The 26760-nt window shown below is 38.0% G+C and overlaps 2 protein-coding genes across 9 annotated transcripts in view; both read right to left on the reverse strand.

Moving 5' to 3' along the window:
• FEZ2 (fasciculation and elongation protein zeta 2) overlaps positions 1 to 18701 on the reverse strand; it is a 30416-nt gene extending 11715 nt beyond the window's left edge. The window contains exons 1-6 of one of the 5 annotated variants that reach the window (XM_052805596.1): positions 18389 to 18700; positions 16629 to 16737; positions 13420 to 13536; positions 11194 to 11338; positions 7554 to 7822; positions 4680 to 4760 (exon numbers count right to left, since the gene is read on the reverse strand). In XM_052805596.1, coding sequence (XP_052661556.1) covers positions 4680 to 4760; positions 7554 to 7822; positions 11194 to 11338; positions 13420 to 13536; positions 16629 to 16737; positions 18389 to 18624 — 957 coding nt within the window. In that variant the 5' untranslated portion in view covers positions 18625 to 18700. Of the gene's footprint in view, positions 1 to 4679; positions 4761 to 7553; positions 7823 to 11193; positions 11339 to 13419; positions 13537 to 16628; positions 16738 to 18388 lie in introns of all 5 variants that reach the window. The other 4 variants (XM_052805595.1, XM_052805597.1, XM_052805599.1 and 1 more) reach the window with 4 other exon arrangements.
• A 2180-nt stretch (positions 18702 to 20881) lies between these two features.
• Positions 20882 to 26760, reverse strand: part of CRIM1 (cysteine rich transmembrane BMP regulator 1) — a 203579-nt gene continuing 197700 nt past the window's right edge. For all 4 annotated transcript variants that reach the window (XM_052805796.1, XM_052805798.1, XM_052805797.1 and 1 more), the window contains 2 exons: positions 26497 to 26684; positions 20882 to 23778 (listed from right to left, as the gene is read on the reverse strand). In XM_052805796.1, coding sequence (XP_052661756.1) covers positions 23602 to 23778; positions 26497 to 26684 — 365 coding nt within the window. In that variant the 3' untranslated portion in view covers positions 20882 to 23601. The remainder of the gene's footprint in view (positions 23779 to 26496; positions 26685 to 26760) is intronic.

Genomic DNA, 26760 nt, shown 5'->3' on the forward strand with positions numbered 1-26760 from the left:
AAAAAAGGGATTTAAAAAATTGGAGCTGTTTACAGTAAAAAGTTTGTTAGGTTTCTTCCTCAGAGCCTATGCAAACCAATTGTAAAATCTTTCCTCTTCTCCCTCCAGAACAACCAGAAGTCCTTCATGTATTTAAAGTACTTCTTACAAATAAAAGCGGGAAGAACATCCTTCCCACCACCTCCCCCCAAACAACACTATGAATGCAGATGAACAATTTTCAAACTTGATCTTAAAAAAAAGAAAAAAAAAAGTATAAATATCATGCGAGTGTCACCAGTTGTATCCAAAATCAGAAAGTAATTCTTTCTTTCCATGAAGTACAGTAAAAAAAAATAAATTTTTCCAGGTGAATATTGATGTTGCCTTCAAATAACTTGGGAAACCGATAACAGCTTTTAAAGGATTCCAGAGCACAACTGATAGAGGCTGTGGGGGTGCCTTAAGTAAGGCATTCAGGTTTGTAGAAGTGTGCTAAGAAGTATTTGGGAAAATTAAAAAAAAAAAATCTTCAAACTCCACATATACTGTGTTTGAACAACCTCAAAACAGCTGTAGGATCTTCTCAATGACTGGTTAACTCTTACTGAGAATGTGAAACATTCCAAGGATTTTGACAGGTGAAAGAGCATTGCCCAGTCCCAGCTCCAAAGGTGATCTACAGCCCTCTGTGCAAAGAAAATTAGGCTGCCCACAGTTAGGTGAAAATGAAAACAGACAACTTTCACCTTCTGATGCTATACATATCCAACCAAAAGGATCAAACCAAGCCTAATTAAACATAAGACCCCACCATTTGCATTTTTAATTAAACTCTCAGTTTTACTAGTCGAGTGTGCGAACAGTTTCAAACCAACTCCATGTTTGTTCTATTTACTCTTTACTGAAATCTTTCATTCTTGTCAGCTAAAAAAAAAAAAAAAAAAAAAGCTAAAATGTTCTTAAATCTTTCAGGATTTTCATACCTGCAGTGCAAGCAAGATTTATTTTCTAATTCTTGAAGCAACGCTGTTGCTCTTTTATTAAACGAATTAGGCAACATCTTATTGTGCAGCCTATATGAATGCATCTTCTTAAAGAGGTCAGCATTTCAAAAGTACTGAAATCACTGGGATTTTCCCCAATGAAAAAGCTTCCTGAAATCTCACTCAATTCAATTTTTAAGAATTTAACAGGAACTTTATTCTGAGTTAACAGCTACAAGGCAGTAGGCAAAGCAACCCTCTATCTCTCATTCAACTTGAGACATATGTGGTTCTGCACATAACAATCAGAAAACATGGTATATACAAGCTCTCCTCCTCTCCTAGTAGCCGCATTTTGAGCAGGAGTCAAGTGTAACTCAGACTCTGGTGAAGAGGTTCATTTTGCAGAAGGAGGTTTGGTGTTGCCAAATGCAGCTATAACTACTGCCATGTTTAGAGCAGCATCATGCACCTCATGCTTAATCATATCCTCTGCCTAAAAGACACACAGACTCAGTTCTGTGTCACTTATGGGAACCTATTGTACAGGATGTACTGACACCTCACCAAGACCTTATGCAAACACAGGGCGCTTGTCTCCCTCCCTTTCCCTTTTGCACTTTCTCACACCCACTTAGCACAGCAGAGGAAAGTATGCAACACTTTTTAGGAAACAGTCAGTTTTTAATTTCTTTTCTAGCAGATGTAATCAACAGATATCGTCAGAGAACTGCACTCTTACTAAAATTACTGGAATCAACAGCTAGATATAAGGCTGTTAAATCCTCAAATGTTGGAGATGAAAGTAGATCTACTAACTCAGAAATCAGATTTCAGGCTGTCATTTCCAGCCTTCAGAACTAAGTGGCATTCTACCCTCTACCTAGACAATAAATTACTCGGACATGTGTCACTGGACAAAACACCAATATTCCCTGTTTTCCTTCTGCTGTAAACCCCACCTTCCAATTTGCCTAATAGAAATAATTAAAAAAAAAAAAAATTAATTCTTAGTTTCCAGAAATCACCTTGTTTTTCTCATTTAACACTTTGCTGCCATAACAAAGTCTCTATAACTGCACTATAAAAACTCATTCCCTGAATTGCTGTGTGAAGGATAACATAATATGAAAAGAAGAAAAAATGACTAAAGTGTAGCTTACTGGCATGACCAACTGTTAAGTCTACTGTGACCTCTAAATTTTCGAAGCAGATTTGACAATATCATAAGCAGCAATTCCCACTGCAATTTGTAATCACCCATAAAAAGTGTTCGATATGCCTAAAAATCAAAATGAAGATGACTATTTTGAATTTTCTTCTGGAAATATTATAACCGAAAGAGCTACCAGCATTTCAATGGCTTTTATGCAGTTGGTGTTGTTTTTTTCCAGCTGCATTATCAGATAGGAACAGGGAATTCCCACTGGAAGTTTCTCTTTAAATGTTGAAAAATTTCAAGTCATTTTTACTCATCTCACACACAGAAACAAAAGAACTAAAATTTTAAAAAGGAAAGTACCCATGATCAGAGTAATACTATCCAGAAAATAGCAAAGGTAGTAAATACCATTAAAATTAAAAACTGAAAGAGTTCTGAAATAACTGTACAAACTTGTCATAAACTTGTATGTTGTGACTTTATGTGTATGAACTTCTGCCTTCTAAGGTATACAAAAAATTGTCTGTCCTTGCATTTTTTTTTGAGCACAACTCCAGATTGTTAACTAACTCTTCCCTGCTAGCAGAAAACATGTTCAGATGAGTTTATGACAATACACCCTGAAAAAACACTCAAATGAATATTCTGAGAGCACCACTAACCAACCGAACATCTGATACTTTTTTTACTTTGCAACTTGCTGCAGTAAGATGACACCAATATTTTAAAAGCAGGGCCAGGGTTTGGTAATGTGACAAAAAACAAACAAATGAAAAAAAACCCCAAACAAAACCCAAATGCCACAGAAAAACAGATTTCTAGGACTAAATCAGAAAAGACATGGTATCTTTCCTACCTTTCTCCCCTATTTTTTATTTTAAGTTCTTGTTATTTCTATGATTGGCTTTAGGATAGAGGAAGGGACAAAACCCCATGAACCTGCTAACAAGGATATAGTAGTACAAGATAAACCAGGGGAAAAGTATGATCCACATGAAGAATAACATTAGTAAACTAACTCAAAAAACAACTGGAAGAGTTATCCAATCAGTGTTGTTACTAATACACGATTATGCTAATTATGTCTAGAAAGTTAGGAGGCAGTCAAATAAGAAAAAGTGCATTTAAATAGGGACATGCGTATAAGCAGTCTTTTAACCAAAAGTAAGAGAGGCTGGCATAGCTAAATATGTTCATTTATGAAAACACATGATATTTAAAATAGCTAAAGATACAGGTAAACAGCTGTAATATATTATTAAATGGTAAAGATAGCAAAGAAAAAAAACCCAGCACAGCTATTACTTTACCAGTATTGAGATAATGTAGAGTCATAGAAACTCTGTTACGTAAGCTCTATGCATGTGCTCAAGATCCCCACAGCTGGGGACAAAAAGCAGATCTATGGATTCATGAACTCTCATACATATACCTTGCTTGAGAAAGAGGGTAAGTCCATGATTTCTAACCTCATGATTCAGAAACGTCTGGAGAGGAGTTGTTTTACCTCCTGAACTCCTCTGCAGGATACTCCACTCATCTTCCAGACAAAAGCCTAATCAGCCACAACTTCTGAACTACCAGGCAGTTTATTGCCTCAATGCACTTCTCACCAGGGGAAAAAAATAAAATAGTAGTAAAAAAAAAAAAAAAAAAAAAAATCTAACACACTCCTCTGACACAACTGCATAAACTATAATGGGTGGGTATGCGTTAAATAACGCAAAATACCAGTATTTTGTAATGGGTGCCAAAAGCCTGAACAATAGCATAAGCATTAACACTACCAAAATACTGAATGTATTCAATAAAATACATACTACAGTTCTGAAACAAACAATTAAGTATTACTTTGAAATAAAGCATAAGAATCTTGCTACTTACGTATATGTAACATCTACAGTCATACCTATGGAATGTGGGTCTCTGTGCTGTGTATTTCAACATTTAAATAGTCAATGAAAAGACACAAACTTGCCTATGGCTTATGTATTTTTTTATCAGTAATCTGCATTGCACGCATTTGGCTGCTTTTAACATCATGCAGTTTTGAAAGGCAAAAAGACATACAGTAGAGTCCACGCATTTTCTAGATGCTACTCTGGGTTTAGATGTATTGGCTCTAAACATTTGAAGAAAAAAGAAAACCTTTTTTCAGTTGGAGATATTACCCAAGTCCTTAATGCTGAAGGCTGAAATGCTATGTCTAACCTGATACATATTCTTCGATTGGATATTAGATTTTTACAGACATGCAATGTATTTGAAGCATGCATTATGCCAAACCAGACTTTTAGTCTGGGGTAAGAAATAAGGGTTACTATTTCAGTGCATCAGGATATCAAGTCCTGACTGTCTCGAGCTGCTGAGGAGAGAAAGAGACTGTAGGCTGACCAGAGTCCTGAGGCAGGGAAAGAGTACAGTTTCCAACATTTTTGTCCTATTTTTTCCTGTTGCAGCATTTATCTTCAACTACTGTCAGTTTTCAAGATCTTGGCTCCTACCGAAAGTGCAGGCAAAGAATGAGGAAAAGAGAGAAGATAGCCCAGCACCTGTTTCTCTCCACCTGAGTTTCCAAACGTGTGGCGGAAGCCATTCTGTATGACATTTGAGATCCCTTCCATGCTGAAGCGCTAAAAGTAGTGAAAACATAGCAGAAAGAAAAAAGGGACAGAGAAAAGTTCAGAAGACGACTATTAATCAGCATTTATCAAGACTATAAAAGATGAATGACAAAGACAAGCTCTAAGATGTATTTCAGCACATTTCTATTTTTTCGTTCACCTACTTAATTTTTATAATTAAAAAGAAAACCTTGTAAAGGCAGTTAAGCAGTATATCTTCATCAAAACTTAATCAAACAAAATCTTCACACTGCAGACAGAATAATTGAGACTTGCCTTTTAAGTCTGCTTCAATTTGAAATGTAATAGTATTTTTTAAAGTTTATTTCACAGTACAATCTCCTTTAAAATTCGAGTTTAAGCAATATACTTTGAGACACTGCCGATACCAATTTTTCAGATTTTAAAGCACCTACTAGAAACACTGTTGAGAGGTAGTCATTTTCAGCTCTATTCTTTAAAAAATTTAATGCTTTCATGCTTCCTTTTCCATTACTGAAGCAACAATTAGTATTCTCCATTTTTTTCTAATATGATAAAATATACACAATTAGTTAATAATGTGCCCATATAAATTTCAAGCTCCATTACATGGAATCATGGAATCCAAGTAAAGAAAAATTAATATATAATCCAACCACAGTTTTTTTTTCTTGAACTTTGTAATCCTTTTTGCTTGCTGGAGAAGACAAGTGGAAAAAAAACCAAACCAAACCCAAACAATTCTGATGTTTAGCATGAGATATAAAAATCAGCAACTGACAAGAATATAAAAAGAAGAAACTGTCAGGCTGCTGACACAGGGCAGTATGATGCACACGCCTCAGCACGCTTATCTGAATGTATTTATTTATGGGAGGGGGAATAAAATGTGCTGGAATACAGTATTCACTTGCTTCTAAAGCACAATGAGGTCAGTAAATAGACATAGATGTTGCCAAAGCCATCTTAACTCTTTTAAGATATCCTACTTAAAGGAACTGGTATCTTCAAGCCCTGACTATTTTTAATTACTCCCCAGTTTGCCCTTGTGAGAGAGGTTAAGAAAGACTTCTAAAACTTCTTTAAGTGATTTACCCAAAGGCTGTACCAAGGACAAAGAATTAAAACCCTCTGTTTATTAAAATACAATTATAGTATCTACAGGAGAATTGATTTTTCTTAAGAGTATAAAAATTTAACCCTATTTGCAAGCCTTGTATTTAAATGAGACTTCATTATAATTTTAGTTAATAACATTACTAATTTATACATTATTTATTAACAGAAACTCACTCTTCACAAAGTTACTTGAACATACTATCTGTATGAATATTCTCAGCACTTCCTAAAAAAAACAAAAGAAAAAAGAAAAAAAAGCGCGCATTGAAGGAAGGAAGCTTGCACCTCTTTCTGGGAGAAGGCTCTCAAATCTGTACTTGGTCATAGTGAAAGCTATTTTCAAAGGAACCACACGTATGCTGCCGACTGTCTTACTTGGGAGCTAGTTTGTTCAATTCCTCTCAGAAAGCAATCTGACACATCTATATCTTGAAGCAACCAAATATGAAAATGTCTTATATTGGGACCATGCACAGTTATACTTGAAAGCATCATTCAAATCTCTAAACTTGAAACTAACCAGAATAGCTTATGGATCAGTCAACTCAAGTTTCAAACCCAAATAATTATTTTTCTTTATAGTTAGAATACCACTTTCTGTTTTTCCATGACTGAGAACCAAAAAGGAGTACATTTGAACTTTTCACTGTGCTCTTGCAAAGGGATGACAATTTTGTATTGTTTTCCAGACATACACTTTCTTAAGAGTTCCATTAAAACTTAGCTATATACACAAACACTTTTCATTAGACGGACAAGATCAGAATTCCATTTGGGTTATATCACAGGTATCTTATTCTTGTGAGTTTAGAAACAGATTCTGAAGAATTAATGTTTCATTACAAATGTTTATTCCTTATGTTTGAAAAATAACCCCCAAAACCTGATGTCAAACCGAAGCATTCTTTCTGGGACTTAGCCAAGACCTACAATACATTAACCTCATTTTCTGCATTCTATAAGAGACACTAAGAAATTCTAACATTAATATCCCACTTAAGTAATTTAAAATTATACTAGACAGATAAGAAAGAAAAAATTGCATTGACAAGATAATAACCTAATTTCTTTCATTCTCTGCCTCCTATTATTCAAACTCTGTTGAGAAAGACATTTTTCCTTTTGTTGCTATGTTCTGTAAAGAATAAACCAAATCATCTCCTCCCTGTACACCTACACTACACTTTGGCCTCACCCCCGTCTCTCATTGGACGTAGTTACTCCGCCCCAGGTTTCAACAGATCCATGGTAAGACTTTTACTTTTTTCCTACCTAAAAAGCAACATGATCAATAAATCTGTACAATGACACCAACAATAATACTGAATTTCCTCCAAGACTAACAGCGGTACACACATACTAAATTTATACAGTGAAACCAAACAGATAAATGAGTTTGCCTACTGACAACAGAACGCACAGCAGGACATCCAAAGACAGTATTTTTTGCAAGAAAGGTATGTTGATTCCAGCCTAATTTGCAAACAATAAAAAAAAAATCTTTTGAGCATGAGAAGAGTAAAATGTTGTATGACCGTGTGAAAAACATAATCTCAACAGGAAGTGCCTAAGCCTTGTCTGCAAATGAAGGCATGGAAGCAGGTGTACCAGGTATCTTGACAGAATCTAGGACTACTACTTCCCATAGGGAAAAAAAAAAAAATATTTTGAATGTATAAATAGTTACAAAAATTTTCTTACTGTTCCAGGCATATGACCTCTTTCTTGTTTACCATTCTGAGGACTACCGTTTTTCAGCTTCTTTTTCTTCTTTGCCGTTTCTTTGTGTTCTCTCTGTTTGTTTTGTACTTCGATGAGGACAGAAATGAAGCTGTTTTTCACTTCCTTCTCAAACTCCAACTCATCTCGTAGAGCCAACTGCTGTACCAGTTCCTCAGAATAATCCTTAATAGCAGTCTCAATTTCTTCTAGCAGTTCATTTAACTCAGCAACAGACAATCTTTTTACTCCTATAAATAGTTGATATAAAAAGTAATCTGTCAAGTTTTTAAGCAGGAGAATATTTGTGGGAATTAAAAGAAAAAAGTACTCTGAAATTTTTCAAAACAAAAAAATTCAGTTCTAAAACTACACAGAACAAAACAATATTCCTAAAGGAATAAACAGGGACAACTAGATTAGCAACAAGAAGATGGTTGAACTTTCTTCTTATTTCTGAGAAATCTGGAATAATCTGCAAATATGAAGAGCATGTCGTAGTTATGGAAGCTGAAGTAAGTGCTAAACTTCTAATACTGACATCTCTTAACTATTACTTTGCACCTACGCTCATTGTTCAGAGTAAAAGGTTTCCATATTTTCTGACACAATGATGAACACTGGCATCTCTGGAATCCTTGGATTTTTCACCTACAGTAATACAGGAACTATACTCTTCTTGGGGATATTGCTAAGGTATGGATGCATATTAATAAAAGCTTGCGCCATGCTTTTATGATAATACTTTCAGATGCATTTAGTAGAAAAACCAACAAAGTCCTCCAAATTCTCTTTGTCTGGGAATTATAGTCAAAAGCAAGGCCTTCTATTACCTGAAACAAGGACCTAGATCAAAATTAGCTGACAGGCTTGTTTCAATCAAAAATAAGCATGAATAGTTTTGAGAAAGCATGAGACTGAATTGGTGAAAGCTAAATCAGAAGCCTGTAAAATGTCAGTTTGGAAACAAAAAACCCTCCAGGTTTGCATTTTGAACGTACTGTTGGGTCATGTATTACAGAGAGTGAAATTATGACCAAGAAGAATGTTCTGAGGCTTGCTTGGGTTAAAAGTGAGCACGTTCTTTGAGGACTGCTTTCCATTCCCAATTAAGTCTGACACACCTAGGAACCTAGTAAGTCCCAGCAGTCGCTATGTCACAGAACATAATTTTCATTGGCATTTCAGAAACAGCTAGTCCTGGTTACACTGAAGGGTACAATATGTTTAAAGACACTGCCTACATGTTCATAATTATTTGGTTATGTTGAATTAGTCTAGTACATGTCACATCTAAAAAAACTGTTGTAAGGAAAAGCGCCTACGGACAAGTGTTGAAAAATACAAGTAAGGCCACCAACTACAAAAAAGTATAGCCCTTAGAAGCAAGAAAGGCAACAGGTGAAATGTGATTTTTCTCTCAAACTACAACAGGGAAAACCCACTGGAGAAAGCTCCTTGTCACTTACTAAAGAAAAAGCAGTAAAACCTGTTAAGGCAATTCTCCAGCAACATGCAGGTTACGGCCTCTACTTGCAACACAGATCTTGGCTGTGCTCACAGGCATTGCATGTTACCACAGTAGGTCTTACCACAGCAGTAACTTTTTGCAAAGTCAACTCTAGTTGTCAGCAATAGCAAATAGCAACATCAACTCAAACAGAAGCAGGGGGAAGAAAGGTAAATTCAGCGACAAGCTTATCTGGTGCTCTGTGGGTGTAAGTTGCAGAATAGGCCTTACAGTCTGTGAAACTGAGTATACTCTGTGGTAAAAATTAATATAAGTAAGTTCCATATGCATTCAGTACAAAGGACAGTCTAAAAAACATAGGTTGCACCACTGTTTTGTTCTTGTGAAACATGACTAGAGGGAGCACCAGTGAGTCCCAAAACTTAAGAACCAGCTTCACAGCCTACGAAGCAATTGTTCCAAAACCATAGGTAAGTATTACCAACTGCAATCCTGATTTTTTTATGATAGATCAGTTGTTATCAAAGCCTACAAAAGGGCTACATAGGAACTACTCAGCTGACAGAGGTGAGTGAAGACAGAGTAATTCAAATGCAGAAGACTACCTGGATTAAATCTTAGATATGTAGGCTAAAGAACTCACCTGTGTAACCGGAGCTGTAACTGGTTTTATTTTTGGACTGTCTTAATACATGTCTTTTCCTATCCAAGAAGAAAATAAATACAAGCTTTGATTTCCTGCACTCAATCCTAAGTATTAACACCTCTGACTTGCCTTATAATAGCCAGACAGTTTCTAGGAAAACCCTTCAACAATTTCACAGAGATGCAGACTAATTCTGAAGCAGCTTCACACACAAAAAAACAGGTAGCAAGAGCTTTTCATAAAACAGTGACCTAAAAGACATGAAAGCAGATTCTGAGAAACTGGTGAAGCAAAGTTAAATTATCTGCCAAAGTAACTAAAGGCATTGTTTGGTCAAGGCTGACCTTTAAACCCTAAAGATGCAATAGACAAGGTGAACTCCTAAGGCAAAGCAAAATAAATATGATCTGAAACGCCAAGCAAGCTTGATTAGCTCCAAACCTAAGGACATATGGAACTGTCAGAAAAGTAGGAAGCCCTGCTGAGCAGTATACACTTTGCTTTCACATTCCTGAAATTTATGTCTTGAGACAGCTAAGAGTCCAACCATGAAAATGGGATCTCCTCCATAAATCTGAAATGTAGCAGAAACTGTAAGTCATGTCACAAAAGGTCGGCCAGTTTTCTGAATCTTCTACAGAATTTATATTGCTGACCCAGACTAAAGGAAAGAAACCACTGAACTTTCTAAGAGGGACCAAAGTAGAAGGGTCATCTAGCAAATATTCTTTGTGTTTCCATCACCTTCTAGAACTGATTTTGACGAACACACAGATGAAACAAATTTCTATCATCAAACTGATTAATCACAGGTTTCTTCTACATACAATTCAACCTACTACAATTAAACTATACATGTAATTTCTCCTTTCCTGTTGTATAGGGAAAAACAGATGATTTCATATGAGTAGAAGAAGATAAAAAGTTGTTGTTTTTTTTTTTTAAACTTTTAACCTTTTTGAAGAGGAATGGGAGGAGAGAAAAACATGCAAGGTCCTTAGGGGGGAAAAAAAGCAATGATTGCCTTATTTTTATGTTACTGTATATCAAGATATGTTGCAGTGACTGAAACAGTACCAAAGAAACACCATTTTCTTTATTTACTGCATAGCTTTCAAGAGCTTTAGCTAGTCTTCTAAAACAGAGCGTACTGGCCTCAAGAAAGTGTCTCACTTTAAAATACAGAAATTAATAAAGTTTAAACAAAAATGATCGACTTAACACTTTACCTATGAAGGGACCTCATTCTAGTGAATCAAGCTTCAACATATTTGCTTTAAATAGAAATTCTGTAAAGTTTTATTTTTATTCTAAGTTAAGAAAGCTGACAAAGATAAGTCTTCTATGTTCTAAATCTAGTTTATTCTTTCAGGGCATTTTGAAAATATTTTTGAATGCAGGTGTTTCATAAGAAGGACTTGCTAGAAATCAAACACATGGCAAACTCACTCTTTAAACTACTTTCAATAAGCACAAGAGCGAAATACTAAATAAATATCACTTACTCTCTTCATAGCTGTTGTTCGTACTGGATCTCTTGAGTGTTTGAATTTCCTGGGAAAGTATGGAGAGCCGATCTGACTGGGTGGGTGTTTCATCATCTTCTGGATCAGGTGATTCCTGCATCATTTCCTCTATTTCTTCAATCACCTTCAAAAAATTAAAACCCTTATGAAAACCCTCCTGCACAAAGAGAAACAGCCTGAAATTTGAAGCAAAGCTGTTAAGAGCTTAAGGTTTTTTTTACTTTCAATTAGCAAAGATGCTGCTGTATGAAACTAATACCAAGACTGGATAGAAGAGAATCAACAAAATCATATTGACATTTCCTCCCCATCCTTGCTCTCTGAGAATAAGCCTATCTTTTCAAGATAAACTGGTGACCTTATAACAAGCAGTGTGTTGAAACTACACAGTTATTTGTATATGAAGTACACATGGTTCTGCTTAATAGAACTGAAGTAAAGAGTGAGCTGGAATATCTTTCCTGAGTATTCAGTTGAAGGAAAGCAAAACAACAACAACAAAAATCAATTACCTCCCCACCCCCCATTTCACTACACTTCTGTAAGCCAAAAAAAAAAAAAAAAAAAAAGAATAAAAAAGCTCTGAATAACCTGAAAATCTACTGTGCTTATGAGAAGTTTTATGAACTGATCCATCATAATCTGAAGCTGAATTGCATCCTTGGGCTTAAGACCTGAGTCAGACAGAAAGTATAAGAACAGAAATCCTGTGCATGGAGAGCTTACTTTTCAGTATAGAAATGACTATATTTCTAAAGACTAAATTATTAACTGAACTGCTGAATAAATAACACATCATCTTTTACAGGTTTAAAGGCTGTAGACAGTGCTAAGATCCACCTTACAGTAAAAAAGAGCTGAGGCAGTTCAAGCAATCCTGTCTCTTGTACTCTTAATAACCACGTTCATCACAGTTCAGAGGTAACCATTTAAACAACAAGAAAATATATTCTTGCTTTCGCTTTCTAAAGCAGGATCTTAAGGGACAGTCATTAACCTTACTCAGAAGAGCGATTTTCAAGATAACTTAAGTAAATCCATGGATTTGGAACAGAAGCCTTTAGACACTAAGTAATTTGAAAGCTTAGTAGCTGAACTGTTGATCTGCTCTCATTAGGCAAAAACTTGAAAGAATTCCTGCTAACCACAAAGCCACATGAAGATATGAGTGGCCATACAGTGATGCTGGAAAATGACAAACTCTACAATACCACCAATATTCTGAAAATATTTTTGCTTCTTAACACATATATTTAATTTAGTAGTATTTCTGACTAATTCATGGTAAGAAATGTATAAAGATTTCAAAGACCCTGGACTATCAACCACACCTGAAGCGCTGGAATACTTTTCAAATCTGAATGATGCAGTAATATCTCACACGTTATTACAACCCTAAAGAAAGAACAATCAAGAAGCTTAGCTATGGTGAACAAGGAAGGATTGATTCAAAGAAACTAACATAATAGTTTGATTAAGTAGGTATTCTTTATTGGCAGCGCTGGATGCACGGGGGATCGCTCCACCTATCGTGCACACCGTTGGGCCTAATTGTGCAGGTTAAGTACATGTTCTACATACATATTCACTAGATTTCCGAGAAATGTTATACATATTCATTAGTTTTCTGGGAAACTATTAGCATATGCAAATGTCCTTTACACAGGCGCATTGAAGGTCTCTGGTGGTCTTCAGGAGTCCTCTGGTGGTCTTCCATAGTCTTCCTCACTTGTCCGCTATTTGACCCTCCTCAGGTGATTCTGCGCAGTATGGTCCTTTACATGTTTTGATACCTCAGTGTTTGTTAGTGCTCCTATTATCTAAGTTTTCATTAGTAGTTTAGAACCATATGGCTAGTTTAAGCTAAATTATCTACAAGGACGAGAACAAAGGCAGGAGTTGTTATCTTTTCTGGCCCTATCTATTCAAGCAAGGCCTCTACTTGTGCCTTCTTAACAAGATCGTAAGTTCATCAAACATTTAATTAAGTTTTGTGATCGCTCATGGTTCCTTCTTGCTCATCACTCCCAAGTGCCAGTCTCTGACAGGCTTAATCCTTGACAAACACCAGTCCTTGGTATGTAAAGTTACAGAGGGACAATCATTAAGCAATAAGCAGTTCGTTCTCTATATCAGAACAACAAAAAATAACTAGACTAAAAGAAAATACTACACCAACAACATGGTCTTTGCTGAACACTTCACCTGCTCTGCTGTGAAGAGTGGTTCATCATTGATGCAGGAAACAATGATAGAATGCATATCCAACTGTTCCCTCAGCTCTTCGTCATCTGACAGGTCAAGGTTCAAGTTATCATTTACCTAGAAAGCAGGAAAATGTGCATTTATGTGAATAGATATACACATATGTGTGTATATATATATAAAATACATGTACATATATAAAAAAGAAAAGTGGAATTGAATTTTAAGAATCAAACAGATTCCCTGACCCATAATAATGGAATCAATTGCTGTCAAATACTTGGAAACTGAAGTACCTTAAGAACTGAAATCAAAACTGCAATTGGAGAAAGTTAAAATAGCTGTCAGTCTTTAAATACCCTCAGCGTATAAAGACCATATATACAATGACATGCAGATATCTGCACGGAAGGCAGTCAATCCAATGTAGATATTTAAATCTTAAATGAAGATAGATGTTTGTCAGTGTGGGGTGAAAACCTATCTATAATCTCTAACATGACACAAACCTGTTATTTCAAGTGCTTTCATAGTTCTACTTTTACACATAATAAAAGACACGAAAAAAGTTGTTTTAAAAAACAGAACATGGTTATGACCCCAGGTTATTTTAAAAATATATTGTTCAATATCTCAGGGTCTTTTTTTAAAAGAAAGAGAAGTAACGCTGTTCCCACACATATACCATCAAGTTACACTCATCCTTCAAAAACAAGGATATACATATAGTAAAAGATTTAAGTTCCCTCCTTAATCAGTCAGGTATATTTTACTCTCACACAGTGATATATTCTAGTTTATTTACAAAGTTGTTTGCTTTTCCTGCACTTTGTATATTACTAGATTCCAGCCAAACAAACCTAGAAAAGCCCCCCAGCCCCCAAAAGCTGTAACCTCCAACCTTTGAGATTTTGAGCTTAACTGCTTTAACTGATTTGGGGCTAATTTACGAGCATTATGACTAGCTGTATTAAGTCCTTGGTCTCAGTGTATCAGTTTTAAATTTTTGTTGTAATTCCTCTAATTTTCCCAGTTTCTTCAGAAACTTTCATAGTTCTCAGATTCATTTTGAAGATGCTACTTATATCCCCAGATAGCTAGTCTGTAGGGGAAAACATAATATTTGTATTTCTTCAGCCATAAGAATGAAGTCAAATGCCCACTTTTTTCCAGAATCTGAATACCAATAACCATGCGGTGACAAGGCTCCACTAAGAACATCTGTTCACCTACTGCACAGATACATCCCAGTTTTGAAACCCTTTAATGTCTGCAGTCCTCAAATGTTTTTCCATGTATATAGGATTATAACAACTATGGGATAGTAAGCAAGTATAACAGTTCATCCTGAAGGAGGTCACCTTCTCCTCCTGACATCCCAGAAACAACATTTTGCGAGATTATCAGAATATATTCTGATAATTTAGGCTAATAAACCACCTAAACCAGCCCAAGCTACAGCTGATACCAAAAGGACCGCCTGGCCTTCCACCCAGCCACACTCCATGCCTGTTTCTGTCCTCACACTCCTACCAAGGAATGACCTGTTTAATCTAACAAAAATACAATAAACAAGCAACTGGGCAATCTTGTTCCTTGTACCACTGTACGACACTTCCACCCAACTACTTCTGTGACAGTCAGAGCTATATAAAAGTGTTCATAGATCTGTAATGTGAAGCAACAAAAATTAGAAGAATCAGCCTCATTCAGTTTACATTTTTTTTCCTACTAAAACAGGAAGAGAAATACTTTAAGCACAAGTGCAACAGCATATTATTTGTTTCAAACGCATCAAGGAAGTGTTGCTTGGCTGTTAGTATTCATTGTAAGAAAGTTAAAAGAAGCTACTAGCTGGTCCATATGTGCTGTCACCTATCCAGAAATAACTGCTTAAACACAGAGAAGTAGAAAAAAACCCAGTATGTCAAGCACTCCCAAACAGATGGGCTTTACACATCAAAAGGCATGCCAGGTGGAGTGAAAGCTGAAAAAACTTGAGATATGTTTAATCCATAAACTGATTTTCCCTCTACTGGCAGCATACCTAAGATTCTTTCTAATCCAGCAACACCACTTTACTTTTTTTTTTTTTATGTACTTCCTTCATAACTTCCTGCAAAGAACTTAGAAAAACCTATATGAAACATTTTTTTATATTGTACCTAGTTCCTTATCAAGAAATCCATCAGTCTTCCAGTCCATTTTTCAGTCACACAAAAAGGTCACGGCATGGGGGGGTTGTAAGTCTTTTTACTTTAAATGTAAGGATTTAATTACTCTAAACCCACTTAGAAAATCTGAATAAACATTCTAATAAAAATTAGAATAAACACCAGTCAAATTCAAGGGATAATCATCAGACTCAAATTGAGAAAGTGAGTTCTTCCCCTGCTGAACCCCAAAGTATCCTCTTCAGCAGAACAATCTTTGCTCCTGTCACAGTAAAAAGTAGCTGTGGATTCTATAATGGATGGCAGAAGTCAAAGCATTACCCTATTCTCAGGTTACACACACAGATATTTTTACAACGTAACTCAACTTCACGATGTTTAAAAGATAAGCCACTTGTTTCCTCAGAAGACCTGGGAAATGGGAATTCTTCCTAGCTTTTCTTCCTGAAGCGTTTTAATCTACTTTTAAGAAGATCAGAGGACAACCCTTTCTATAAACCTCTCTGAAACTCTTCATTCCCTGCTCCCTCCCCAGACCGCTATTCTACTCATTAAATAAGAAAAACAACCAAATCAAACTCTCAGTATCCCCTGGGTTACCTTTCCTGTAAAAGCAGCCACTTCAGTCTCCACCTGACTGCAGAGTGAGATGAACTTAAAAAAAAGACCACACTGGATTTACTAAATCAGAGTACTCCCACCTTTCTTCCTCCCTTACCCACAATAGTGTTCAACATGAAACAGACAGTAGAAAGACTTTACGTGAAACATTTTCTCATTTTACAATTTCTTCTATCATGCTCTGGTTCTAATGAACATCCATCTAAAACTAACCCTGAATTACTGCAACCCAAGGAGATGCAAACATACATCAATGGCTGTTTGATTTTTAAAAACCTTTCATGTATAATGCCAAGCACTAACAATATTTTAAGCCATTTAATGACAACACTCTTTTATACAGATGCAAATTGTTTTATTTCCCTGCTGAGTATAAAAGATCCAAAGAGGGTATTCCTGCTGATCAGAACTTACCCCTTTTTCTGAAAGATTCAGTGTTGGCAAGTGCAAAGCTCTGGTGTGGGAAGATTTCCAGTCAACTGGCATTACGTTACCATAATTATCAGTCAAAGCATTCCAAATCCTGGAGAGAGGAACAAAGGAACAAAAATGAAGACCTTAAAACAAGCAGCAACTGATCAGCAGTAAACATATTTATAATGATAATATATTTCTATCAACAACTATTTTTTCCTCCCTAAATACTCATCTACAAGTTACTGACAGTATTTTTATAATGTTTTGAAGTGAAAAGAAAATTTTTTTTGAAAAACATAATTTATTCCCCTTTTTAAACCAACAACGTATGCACAGCGGTGAAATAAAGCAATGTGATGAAGAGACAGCTTCACTACTACTTATATAACCATACTCAAAATCTTCTTGGGGGGTGGATGAGTCCTTCCTTTAATGAAATTTGAGCTCAGCTATAAATTCCATTCCTAGTGTTCTTCCTGTTTTCCTCGCCTTTTGCACATTAAAATCAGGAATTAGCAGAGTAGCAAATTCTGAGCCAAATCTTTTTTTCTTTCTTTCCATTTATCAGAGAATAATGAACATGCACAAATTATACTAAAATTTTGCAAGAATTTAGTTTTATCCAGAAGTACTCTTGCTGACCTCAGCCCACCACTTGTCTATAGTTGAATCTTAACTGTGTCTACAGTGTACAACCTCTCTGGCTGTTAACAGAGGCTTCCATATGCGGTCCTATTCTGGTATACCAGTTCAGATTTTGAAACAGAGCAGCCCTGTTAGCAGGTTGCTGCCTCAAGTCAGCTAACAAACCTTGCCTCTAAGTGCTAAGCTGTGGGTGCATGTTTGGAGCGGTTGCCTAGCTAGGCTCAGAGGAGGTCAGACGAATGGCTGAGCCAGACACAGAAGGGGAGACAGAGCCTCATCACTGCCCAACATGTCTCCGATTCATGGTTCTCTGAACTTAGCTCATTGTTTATACCACAGATATCTAGTCTTTTGCTAACAAGTTTTTTTTTCCTTCTCTTAGAATAAGATGTGCAATTTAGTTACCTCAAAGTAATAGAAAAACTGCAGTATTTTCAGTGAAGATAAGCTGACCGAAATTTACTGTAAAATAACAAGTATAAATACTTGTAAAACAAGGTTAAAAACAGGAAAGCAGCATAGATCAGAAAGGCTCTACTGCTCAGGGGGAAAAACAATTATCACTGTTGCAGCTGACATCTTACTCTCCATCTGCTTTCCGTACTTTCCATGATCAATTTCAAACACTGAAACAGCGGGCATTTTGCAAGACGCTAAACAAATACCACCCCCAGTCACTCTGCATTTCCGAACAGCTACTTCTCTTGCCCCGGAGGTAAGAGGCACCGGGATGCTCACGCACTTCCCTGGCTGTTAGGGAAGCGAGACCAGAAGGCTCGATGTCAAACCTCCGCCGCGCAGGCTGAACAGGTACGCCCGCCCCCGCCTCCGGGTCCGGGCCCGGGGGCTCCCAGCTGCAGTCCCGCGGGCGGGGAAAGGCTTCAACTCCCGCAGCCCACAAGCCCTGCTGGGACTCGGCCAGGGGAAGGCCCGGGCCAGCAGGCGCAGGGGCAGCGCCTTCGCAGGGCCGGGCTAGCGAGGCACCGAGCCCGCCCTGCCCCCGCCTCCGCGCCGCGCCCCGCCCCGCCTGGCCCCTCCGGCCGGGCCAGGCCTCCGCCCCGGGCGGCCCAACCACCTCCCCCTCCCCCCCCCCCCTCCGGGCCTGCACTCACTCGTCGTCCTGCAGGGCGCTCTGCTCCGTGAGGGGCCGCAGCGGAACGCGGCTCTCGCCGCCGCCGCCAGCCCGGGCCTGCGGGGGCTCGAAGCAGAGGGACAACTTCGCCCCCAGATCCCCACCGCCCCAGCCACCTTTGTCGCGGACGGCCTCGGAACCGCTCCCCGCGGAGGGCTGGAAGCCCGAGAAGTCTTGCCAATCCCCCGGGTCCCGCTGCGAGGCCGCCGCCGCCATAGCTGCCGCCGCAGCTGGAGACGCCGGCCCGCGCGCCCGCGCCCCCGCCCCCGGCGGTGCGCGCGCCCGGCGCCTCCCGCAGCTCGGGGGGGCGGGGCGGGCAGGGGGCGGGGCGCGTGACGGCGCGGGGCTGCCCAAGGGCCGCAGCGGGCGGGGCGCCGTTGGCGGCGGGGGCCGCCTCGGGGCGGCCTCGGCGCCGAGGCGAGCTCGTCGGGGCTCCCCGCCCCCGGCCTCCTTCCGAGCGGAGGGCGGGTGGCCGGCGCGGGCTGGGGCTGCGGGTGAGCGTGACGCGGGCCAGCCCTGACACCGCTGTCAGAGGTGAGGAGAGGAGAGGGCCGGCCTTGACCGTGCCGGTGAGCGCCACTCGCGGCCATTTGACGGGGTTCGTTTCTGCGCACGGAGAGGCAGCCGCAGGCCTGAGGCAGGTGCTTTTGAGGCAGCGAGTTGGGGCAGTTCCCCGGGGAGGGGAAGGGGGAAGCTGGAGTAGTTGCGGTAATTCCACTGCAACCTGGTAACCTACGGACGGGTGGCTTTTTGGTTGTCTTTTTGGCCTCCATTCAGCCACCTAACCCATATAAAACTAAGTTTTGGAGAGAACGTGGTGGTTATTGGTGCCGTCACTCCCATGCCCTCTCCTGCTAGCTTTGTATCGTGTCCCTATGTGCAGTAGCTTATGATGGCCTTTTTTTGTCTAGTACTTCTTTGAGCCACTGTAAACTTCTGATGGCCCAAAGCATGTAGCAAGATTTTTCTCAGCTTAACTTCTGAAATTTGTTTTGAGCCTCCTTTAAGTATCTCTTCAAACTTCCTACTTGATGTTTGGAAAGAGACACAGTCAGTGGAACATTAATTCTCTGTTAAGCATCTGCGTGCCACTGAGGTAATTTGAAGACTTTTGTCCAATCCTACTCAGTTACAACTTTCTCAAGCTGACAAACCCTAGCATACATAGGCATTCCAATATGATCCTTTCTGACACTGGGAGTAGGGCAAAGGAGGCCAGGACTACTATGAGTGTTCAAATGTGGATGCACCATTGTTTTATACATAAGTGCAATGATGTTTTCTGTTCCATTCTGATGGAAAAGCAGAATGTTTGCAGGCAGAATTTGAAGATGCTCTTCTCGAAGACATAGTCCTCCATAGCCATAGTCTTGGGAAGGAGCAAAAATGCTGGGACAGGTAACGAGCAAGGGAGAGGAAATTACTGGATTCAGCATATATAAATGTAAAGGCATGCACAAAACTACCAATCTGTCCGAGTCAATTATGGGCTTTGCAGTAACTATTACTACTTGGGCATTTTTGGATTATTTCAGCTAGCTCTGTAAGAGCACTGACTCGGTGGTCAGCAGCAATCCAAACAGTAAATACGATGCTAGATCCAGGGTGTACCATGTTTGAACAATGCAGACATTTTCAGTCCCTTTACCCTTGATCTTAAAAGGATGTAATAGAATGGGAAGTACAAAGAACAGCAGGGTTGTCCAGAAGGTATGGAACAGCTGCCAAAGAATCATCTTGGGCTTTTCAGCACAGAAAAAATGGGGAGAAGATCCAGGTCTCTAAATTAATGCACGGCATATAGGTACCAATCCACTGCTGCTTTGAATGCAGAAAGTCGGGGATATCAAATGAAACCACCAAGTGGTAGGTTCAAGGAAAGAAAAGGAGGCAGTTTTTCACAGAGCAAGTACTTAAGCTGAAAAACTCCTTGCCTCAGGAAGTTACATACCAGAACTTTACATCAAGTCCATTAACTTACAAATTAATAGAAGAAAAAAAACTTTATAGGCTAATAGGTAAATAAATGGTCTGTGGTTCTGGAAGTCCACGAAGTGCAAATTCTGATTCCACAAACTTTCTATAGGACTTCATGTTAGAGTCCCATATGACTGGTTATGGCTTTCTGACAGGTATGACTAGACCACATGGACTCAATGGCAGGGCAAAGGCCTAACTTTGCATTTGAGAGACTGAAAGGCTGATCTTTACTGAATGCTGAAACTATTTGGAGTTCCACAAATCCCTCTAATGTGAAAATTCTCCAGTGTAAAATCCAGAACTTTCTGTAGCTGAAAACTGTTCTTTACCCACAGTATGTTCTGAACTGTTCTGATCTAAGGTCAGCGGGACAGTAATATGAATTCCTACTCTCAGGGAAAAAACCTCACCATAATATCAAGATATAAACTAACGTCTCAAGGACCGGTGTACGGAAGTAATAAATATGAACATTTAAGAAAATGTGCATCAATAGTTTTAAAATTTTTTTATTGTGCTGCCAAGAGCCAAATTACAAGAAACCGCCTTACAGTTAAAAAAGTAAACAAGCAATCTGCTGAACCGCAGTGCACTCCGAGTGCCACATATGCATCTATTTTTCAGAAAATTATATCTGCATTTCTCTTACAAGAGCACAACAGGAACCAAAGTAAAAGAGTGTAATGGATACAGCACATAGGATAAATCATATCTTTAAAATAATAATAATAAAATAATAAAAACCATTTTACACCATGTCCTATATCCTGCTAATATTTTCAGAATATGGCCTTGATTGTAAAACAAAAGCAAGCATTTACAATTTCTGGATAAAGACTGCTTACTCTTATGCAAGGAATGGATGTTTTGTCTTGACAAAATCTTTAAGGTAACTGGACAGAAACATCTCTGTTTCAATATCAGATTGAGTACAAAACACTGGGGAGACCACATTTTTTCTTACTGGTGGTTGGAAACTGAAGTTATATAAGCAGAAAAAATGTTGACCCTTAACGATACACCTATTTTTTTTCTTTGATGCAAACAGCTAGAACACCTTTTTGATATTCTAAAACAAAAAAATTGTTAATCTTCAGATTAATAAATTAGGTCATTATAATAATAAATTAGGTTTTTTTTTTCAGTTTTAAAGTTCAGCAACCTCTGACCAAGTATTTATAACAATACTTGAGAGTTCCTTTACAAAAAATACATTTTCTTTTCACATTAAGCATACTGGGTATCTGTGTCTCTTATGACAAGCATTTGTAAAAGAAAAAAGGCAATGCACAAATGGGTAATTAGTATAAAAGTGCCAAGACCTGTTTGGAAAGTTAACATTGTATTATACAGTCAGAGTTATAAATGAGGCAAGCTACAACACACTTCCAGCTTAATGTGGACAATATTCCAGTAGTTGTTTCAAACAATTGTTTGAAAAAAAAAAAAAAAAAAGAAATAAAGAAAAAAAAATCCAGGAGCCGATGGTGTTATTCTATGGAGCTGATTAGTGCTGCATGTATATTGTCATCAGTGTCTCTAGCCAATGCATTCATTAAAAAGCCTTTTCAAGGCTAAGCAGGAAAAGAAAAATAAGAAACACCCTGAAATGTAGCAAGTAGCAAGAGCAACGCTTACTGCTATAATCGTGCACGTACTGTACACACGCAAACACGAGAGTGTACACACACACACACACACGCACGCACACAAACACTTTCAAATCAAATCAAACTGTAGGTAGAATGAGATGCTCTTTTCTTGTCTTTCCTAAACTCACAAGCGATTAAGCATTGATATGGAATGCCTGTTTATCTGTTTCTGCTCTGGGTAAAATCTCTCTCAGATAAAAATACATTCAACAAGAAAAAAAATAGAAAAAATATATACTGTATACATAGTATTTTATATATACAGTATATATATGTATAGTGTATATACACATGCACGTATATATACATATGTATACCTACATGCATTTGTATATACATATATATACACAAACATACAAATACTTTTTGTTGTTTTTAGCATAATTATATTTACATAAATATTCCTATAATGCTAAAGTTTAAAGAAGCATGATCTCCTTTTTTTTCTGAGCTTCAAAAAAGGTGCTTGAGTAATATACAATTAAAATTAAGCAGCTTCCTAGCATGGAAGTAGTTTCTAAATCTGCATACCAGTAAATAAGAACATCAACAGGAAAAAAACAACAACCTTAAAACAGTCTCTTTTTTACTCTCTCGTAAGCAAGAGCTTTGTCCAACAAAAATATTTTTCCTTCTCCTGTATGAACAACCAGAGATTGATATAAAATAACAAAACAAAACCACAAGAGACAAAACAAACAAACAAAAGCCCCTGGAACTGCATGGTGTTCTTGACTTTTCCTTCCTTCCTTCAATACTGCTGTCAAAAGATCCAGTGCTCATATCAGGAATTACTTAGGCCTCAGTCATTTGCTAACTCTGCCAAAGTCCGGCTAATCTAGCCAATCAGCTTTGAAGAAACAAAAATAAAAACAAAAAGCAGCACAAGGTATAATTTTATACATCCTTAATAAACCCACCCTTTATTTTCTGCTATAACCTCTTCCTTGCTATTTCATTAACTACTGCAGCTTCTCATCATATAGAAAAATATTTGCAGCTACACCACACCTGTGATGTGACAAATTCCGTTCTAGGAGTATATTACTGTAGCAACAGCTGGAAAAAACAAAAATCAGACTTTTTCATATTTTTTTCACCTGGGGTTAGGCTTTGCTGCAACAGATGCAATTTCAGAGCAACAAGAAAAACCACTATCCTGCTGCCCGGCAGTATTCTTTATTCATTTTTTTCTCCAGCCAAACATGACCAGCTTTTCTTCTCTGAAACTTCCTTTTACCTCATTGCCTACCCCTAGCCCCTGATTCCCCCTCCCAAAAAACCTCTATAGCTATGTTACAAGCAAATATATCTTAACAAGTTTTAAAACTTTGGTTCTAAGAAAACACTTGGTCAGTTATCTCAAGGAAAAGTGGGAATGCTTTTTCTGGCACATTGCAAGGAGTCAGAGCTCATCCCAGTAAGGTCTTAGAGCTGTACATGTAGTCACAAATCCAATACAATCCACTAAGCAAGTGCACAATTCTAGTTTTATTTTAATAACAGACTTAGTCTCTCTCTCCCTCTCTCTTTCTTAAATCCTTGGTAAGGGTGCAATTCTTCAAACTGTTTGATAGAAATTATCTGCCTGTAGGTTGTTCTGTTTTTGCATGCTGTAAAATCCACTGTATCTTGAATCTGGGTCTGCAATTCTTAGCATCCTCTGAGAACTGTCCACCTGGACCATGGTACCTTTCTTGCAGTCCACATATACCAGTTGATTGTTTAGGCAAGAAGGCTGTTAAAACAAAAAGGGAATAGTGAGTAAATGAAAAAATTTTTGTATTTCACACATAATTTAAAAAGTCTTTGTGGTTCAAGTCCGTAAGCACAAACCAAAATCAAATCGGCAATGAAGGAGTCTGGACTTTTGCTAAACTTGGTAAAGGCTTATGCCAGGCACAGTAACGGACCAGCACTCTCTTCTGTATCACCATTTTTCATCTTCTGAATGGAGCTCTGGTATTCTCATATCCCAGATGGACTGGTTTAAACTGTTCTCTGTTAGCCTAGCACTACACAGGGGCTTAACCTTGTTGCCCCGGATGTGCAGCAGCTTGTTTCTAAGACTTTAACAGCCTCTTTATTACCGATCATTTTCAAGAAAGTTCTGTTCCTGGTTGCAATTCCACTAAGAGAATGGGAGAGATCTCAGCTGTTATAGTTAATCCTGGCATGGGGTGTCCTATTAGATCCTTGTATATTCCTTTCCAAGGTGGTTTATGTATTACTTCCTTAATTAGGAAATCGTCCACCTTTTATCCAGTATTTGCTAGGCCTTACACCCTTGTGAAGCAGAGTGTTATTACGGAGATGCCAGTGTTTAATGTGGCATGTGGTAGAGCTGTCCGTCCTTGCTTGCAAGTGTAGAATAGGGGATTTAATTTTAGGCAAATGTGAATAAGTGAGGTTTTGAGTACGTCATGATCTACAAGCATGAATGCATATAAAATACTGCTCAAGGAAAGAGTTGAGCTATGTGTACTGGCTTTCCAGTCCTGGTATTCCTCTGTTTGAGAATCCTTCAACTGAAAGATTCTGCAGCTGAGAGGAAGGTGAAACAATGCTGGGTGCACACTACCTTAAATGTTTATGGGCTAAACATGAAGGAGGACAGGCAGTAAGCATACTCTATGGATATGTGGGAAGTTAGCGACAATGCGTGTGTATGCTCGCACTGTAAGCATACAAGTAGACCGCAAATCTTAAAAATTCCAGTTTCCACTGATGTACCTTCTTTTTCCAAGACTTAAATCAGATCATCAGAAGGGCTTTTATTACTGAAAATTCACCTTCAGTAACCCTTATCACAAAAAGCATTTTACCCAAATATTTATTACAAAAAAGTATTTTAAAATGTTTTACATTTGGCTCTTCAAAAGTCTGTGGACTGGATTCACAAAGAAGTCCTGAGGTTCACTGATGTTAACAGAATCATGGCTAAATATTAGCAGTCCATCTGTAATTTTAAATGTCTTTCCTATCATCTTTCTTTTGGTATTCATATGATTTAAGCACAGTTGTTGATTTGTTCTTTAATAAATAGCTGGACTATTCTGAACAGAAAGAACATAAGCCAAAACAGGCTTGCCAAAATTTATTACTAGGAACCATCAGTCATCTTGCAAGGAATAGGAGAAACTAACGAGTGACACTTGGTTGAAGAAACTTTAAAAGAAAGATACATTTATGACAAAGACTCTCAGAAGAAATCTGAGTTTCAGTATATCCATGGTCTTGCATTGAATATGTATGTGGCTTACTGAGCTTTCTTAGCATGTGGATGATGCCTTTTGGTGACACTGAAATAAATGATGTTTCAGCAATAGAAGTGTTTGAGGAAAATAATGTTCCGTGAGTAAAAAAAGTAGGTAGAATTATTGATTCTAGTTCCAGTTAGAAAGTTGTGATTTTCACTTCAGCTTCAACCATTTTGTCACACAGCACTTGGATGGAGAGCAGCCTTTCTGAGAGTTTAGGAGTGAATCCATTAGAGTAAAAAATGAATTTTTAAATGCATTCCTTAAGAAATTCAGAAACTGGTATTGCTTGCTTGTCTTGAAAGACTGGAAACGGTATAATATCAATTCCTCATGCTTCCTATTTAATTAAAATTGAATTCAACTTTATGCTCTGACTGTATTTGTAAGCTTTTTGGAAATGATGTGTTTTCTTTTAAAAAAGCTCTGCAGCAGCAACAAAGAATTCTGGGACACTTCATTTTTAAAGTGACTGTATTACTTTTCTAGGTGGAACTGAAGAAAAGATGCTCTCAAATTGTGTTCCAAGTATGGACAAAGTCTGTTTCATTAGAATTAGGAATAAAGTGGGATAAATGGGGGAACTGATATAAATGGCATTTGAATATGGAATAAGGGCTTAGTCTGCTGGTGGAACTATTATTCAGAACAAAACAATGCTCTTTTCACTGTTGATTTCCAAGCTACCTGCTTCTTCCTTTTTTTGGTGGTCTCAGAATACTTAATTGGTAGATATTGCCTGAGATCTCTCTTAAAAATATCAATCCTAGAACCATATGATGCAGTTACTAGAAAATGTGATAAACACTGCAAGTACCTACAGTACCTGACGTTGGACAAGACTTCTAAGTGGATGAAAGTTAAGAAAGCAAAAATATTCTCTTAAGAGTTTGACTGTAGATAAGAAAATTGCATGTATTACCTACACATAGACAGAGCTGGATTTTTTTTTTATTTTTTTTTTTCTGAGCTTTTTTTCTGTCTAGTGACAGCTCAATACTCAATAGTGAAAAAAAATCATTTAGGAGACTAAATAAATACCAACAGACTGACTGGTATAAATGGTTTAAGACATACGGAGAAAATAATTTGAGAGCATTCACATCATGTGAACTCAATTGCATCCTACACAATATTCTTGTTCATCTTGTTTTCCAAAGAAGTGAAAGCCTGGAAACAAGACATAAACAGGGCACCTTTGTTGGAGCTTTGTAGCAGGACACTGGAATCCACTGCTTTTTCTGATTGATGAGCAGAAGGACGATGATCAGTAACAGCGCTATTGTGATTGGAATTGTCACCAAGGCAACAGAGCTAACCGAGGCATCTTCGCTTGGGTGTGGTCCACTGCCACTTCTGTACTCTCCCTGGAGATGACTCATGTCTGCAAGGCAGATGTCAGCATTTGTTAGCAATTGTAAATGGGCCTTGACCATAAAGAAGAATGTAATTATGAAAAT

The sequence above is a fragment of the Harpia harpyja genome, chromosome 13 (genome assembly GCF_026419915.1).
Source record: "Harpia harpyja isolate bHarHar1 chromosome 13, bHarHar1 primary haplotype, whole genome shotgun sequence".
Taxonomy (NCBI): Eukaryota; Metazoa; Chordata; class Aves; order Accipitriformes; family Accipitridae; genus Harpia; species Harpia harpyja.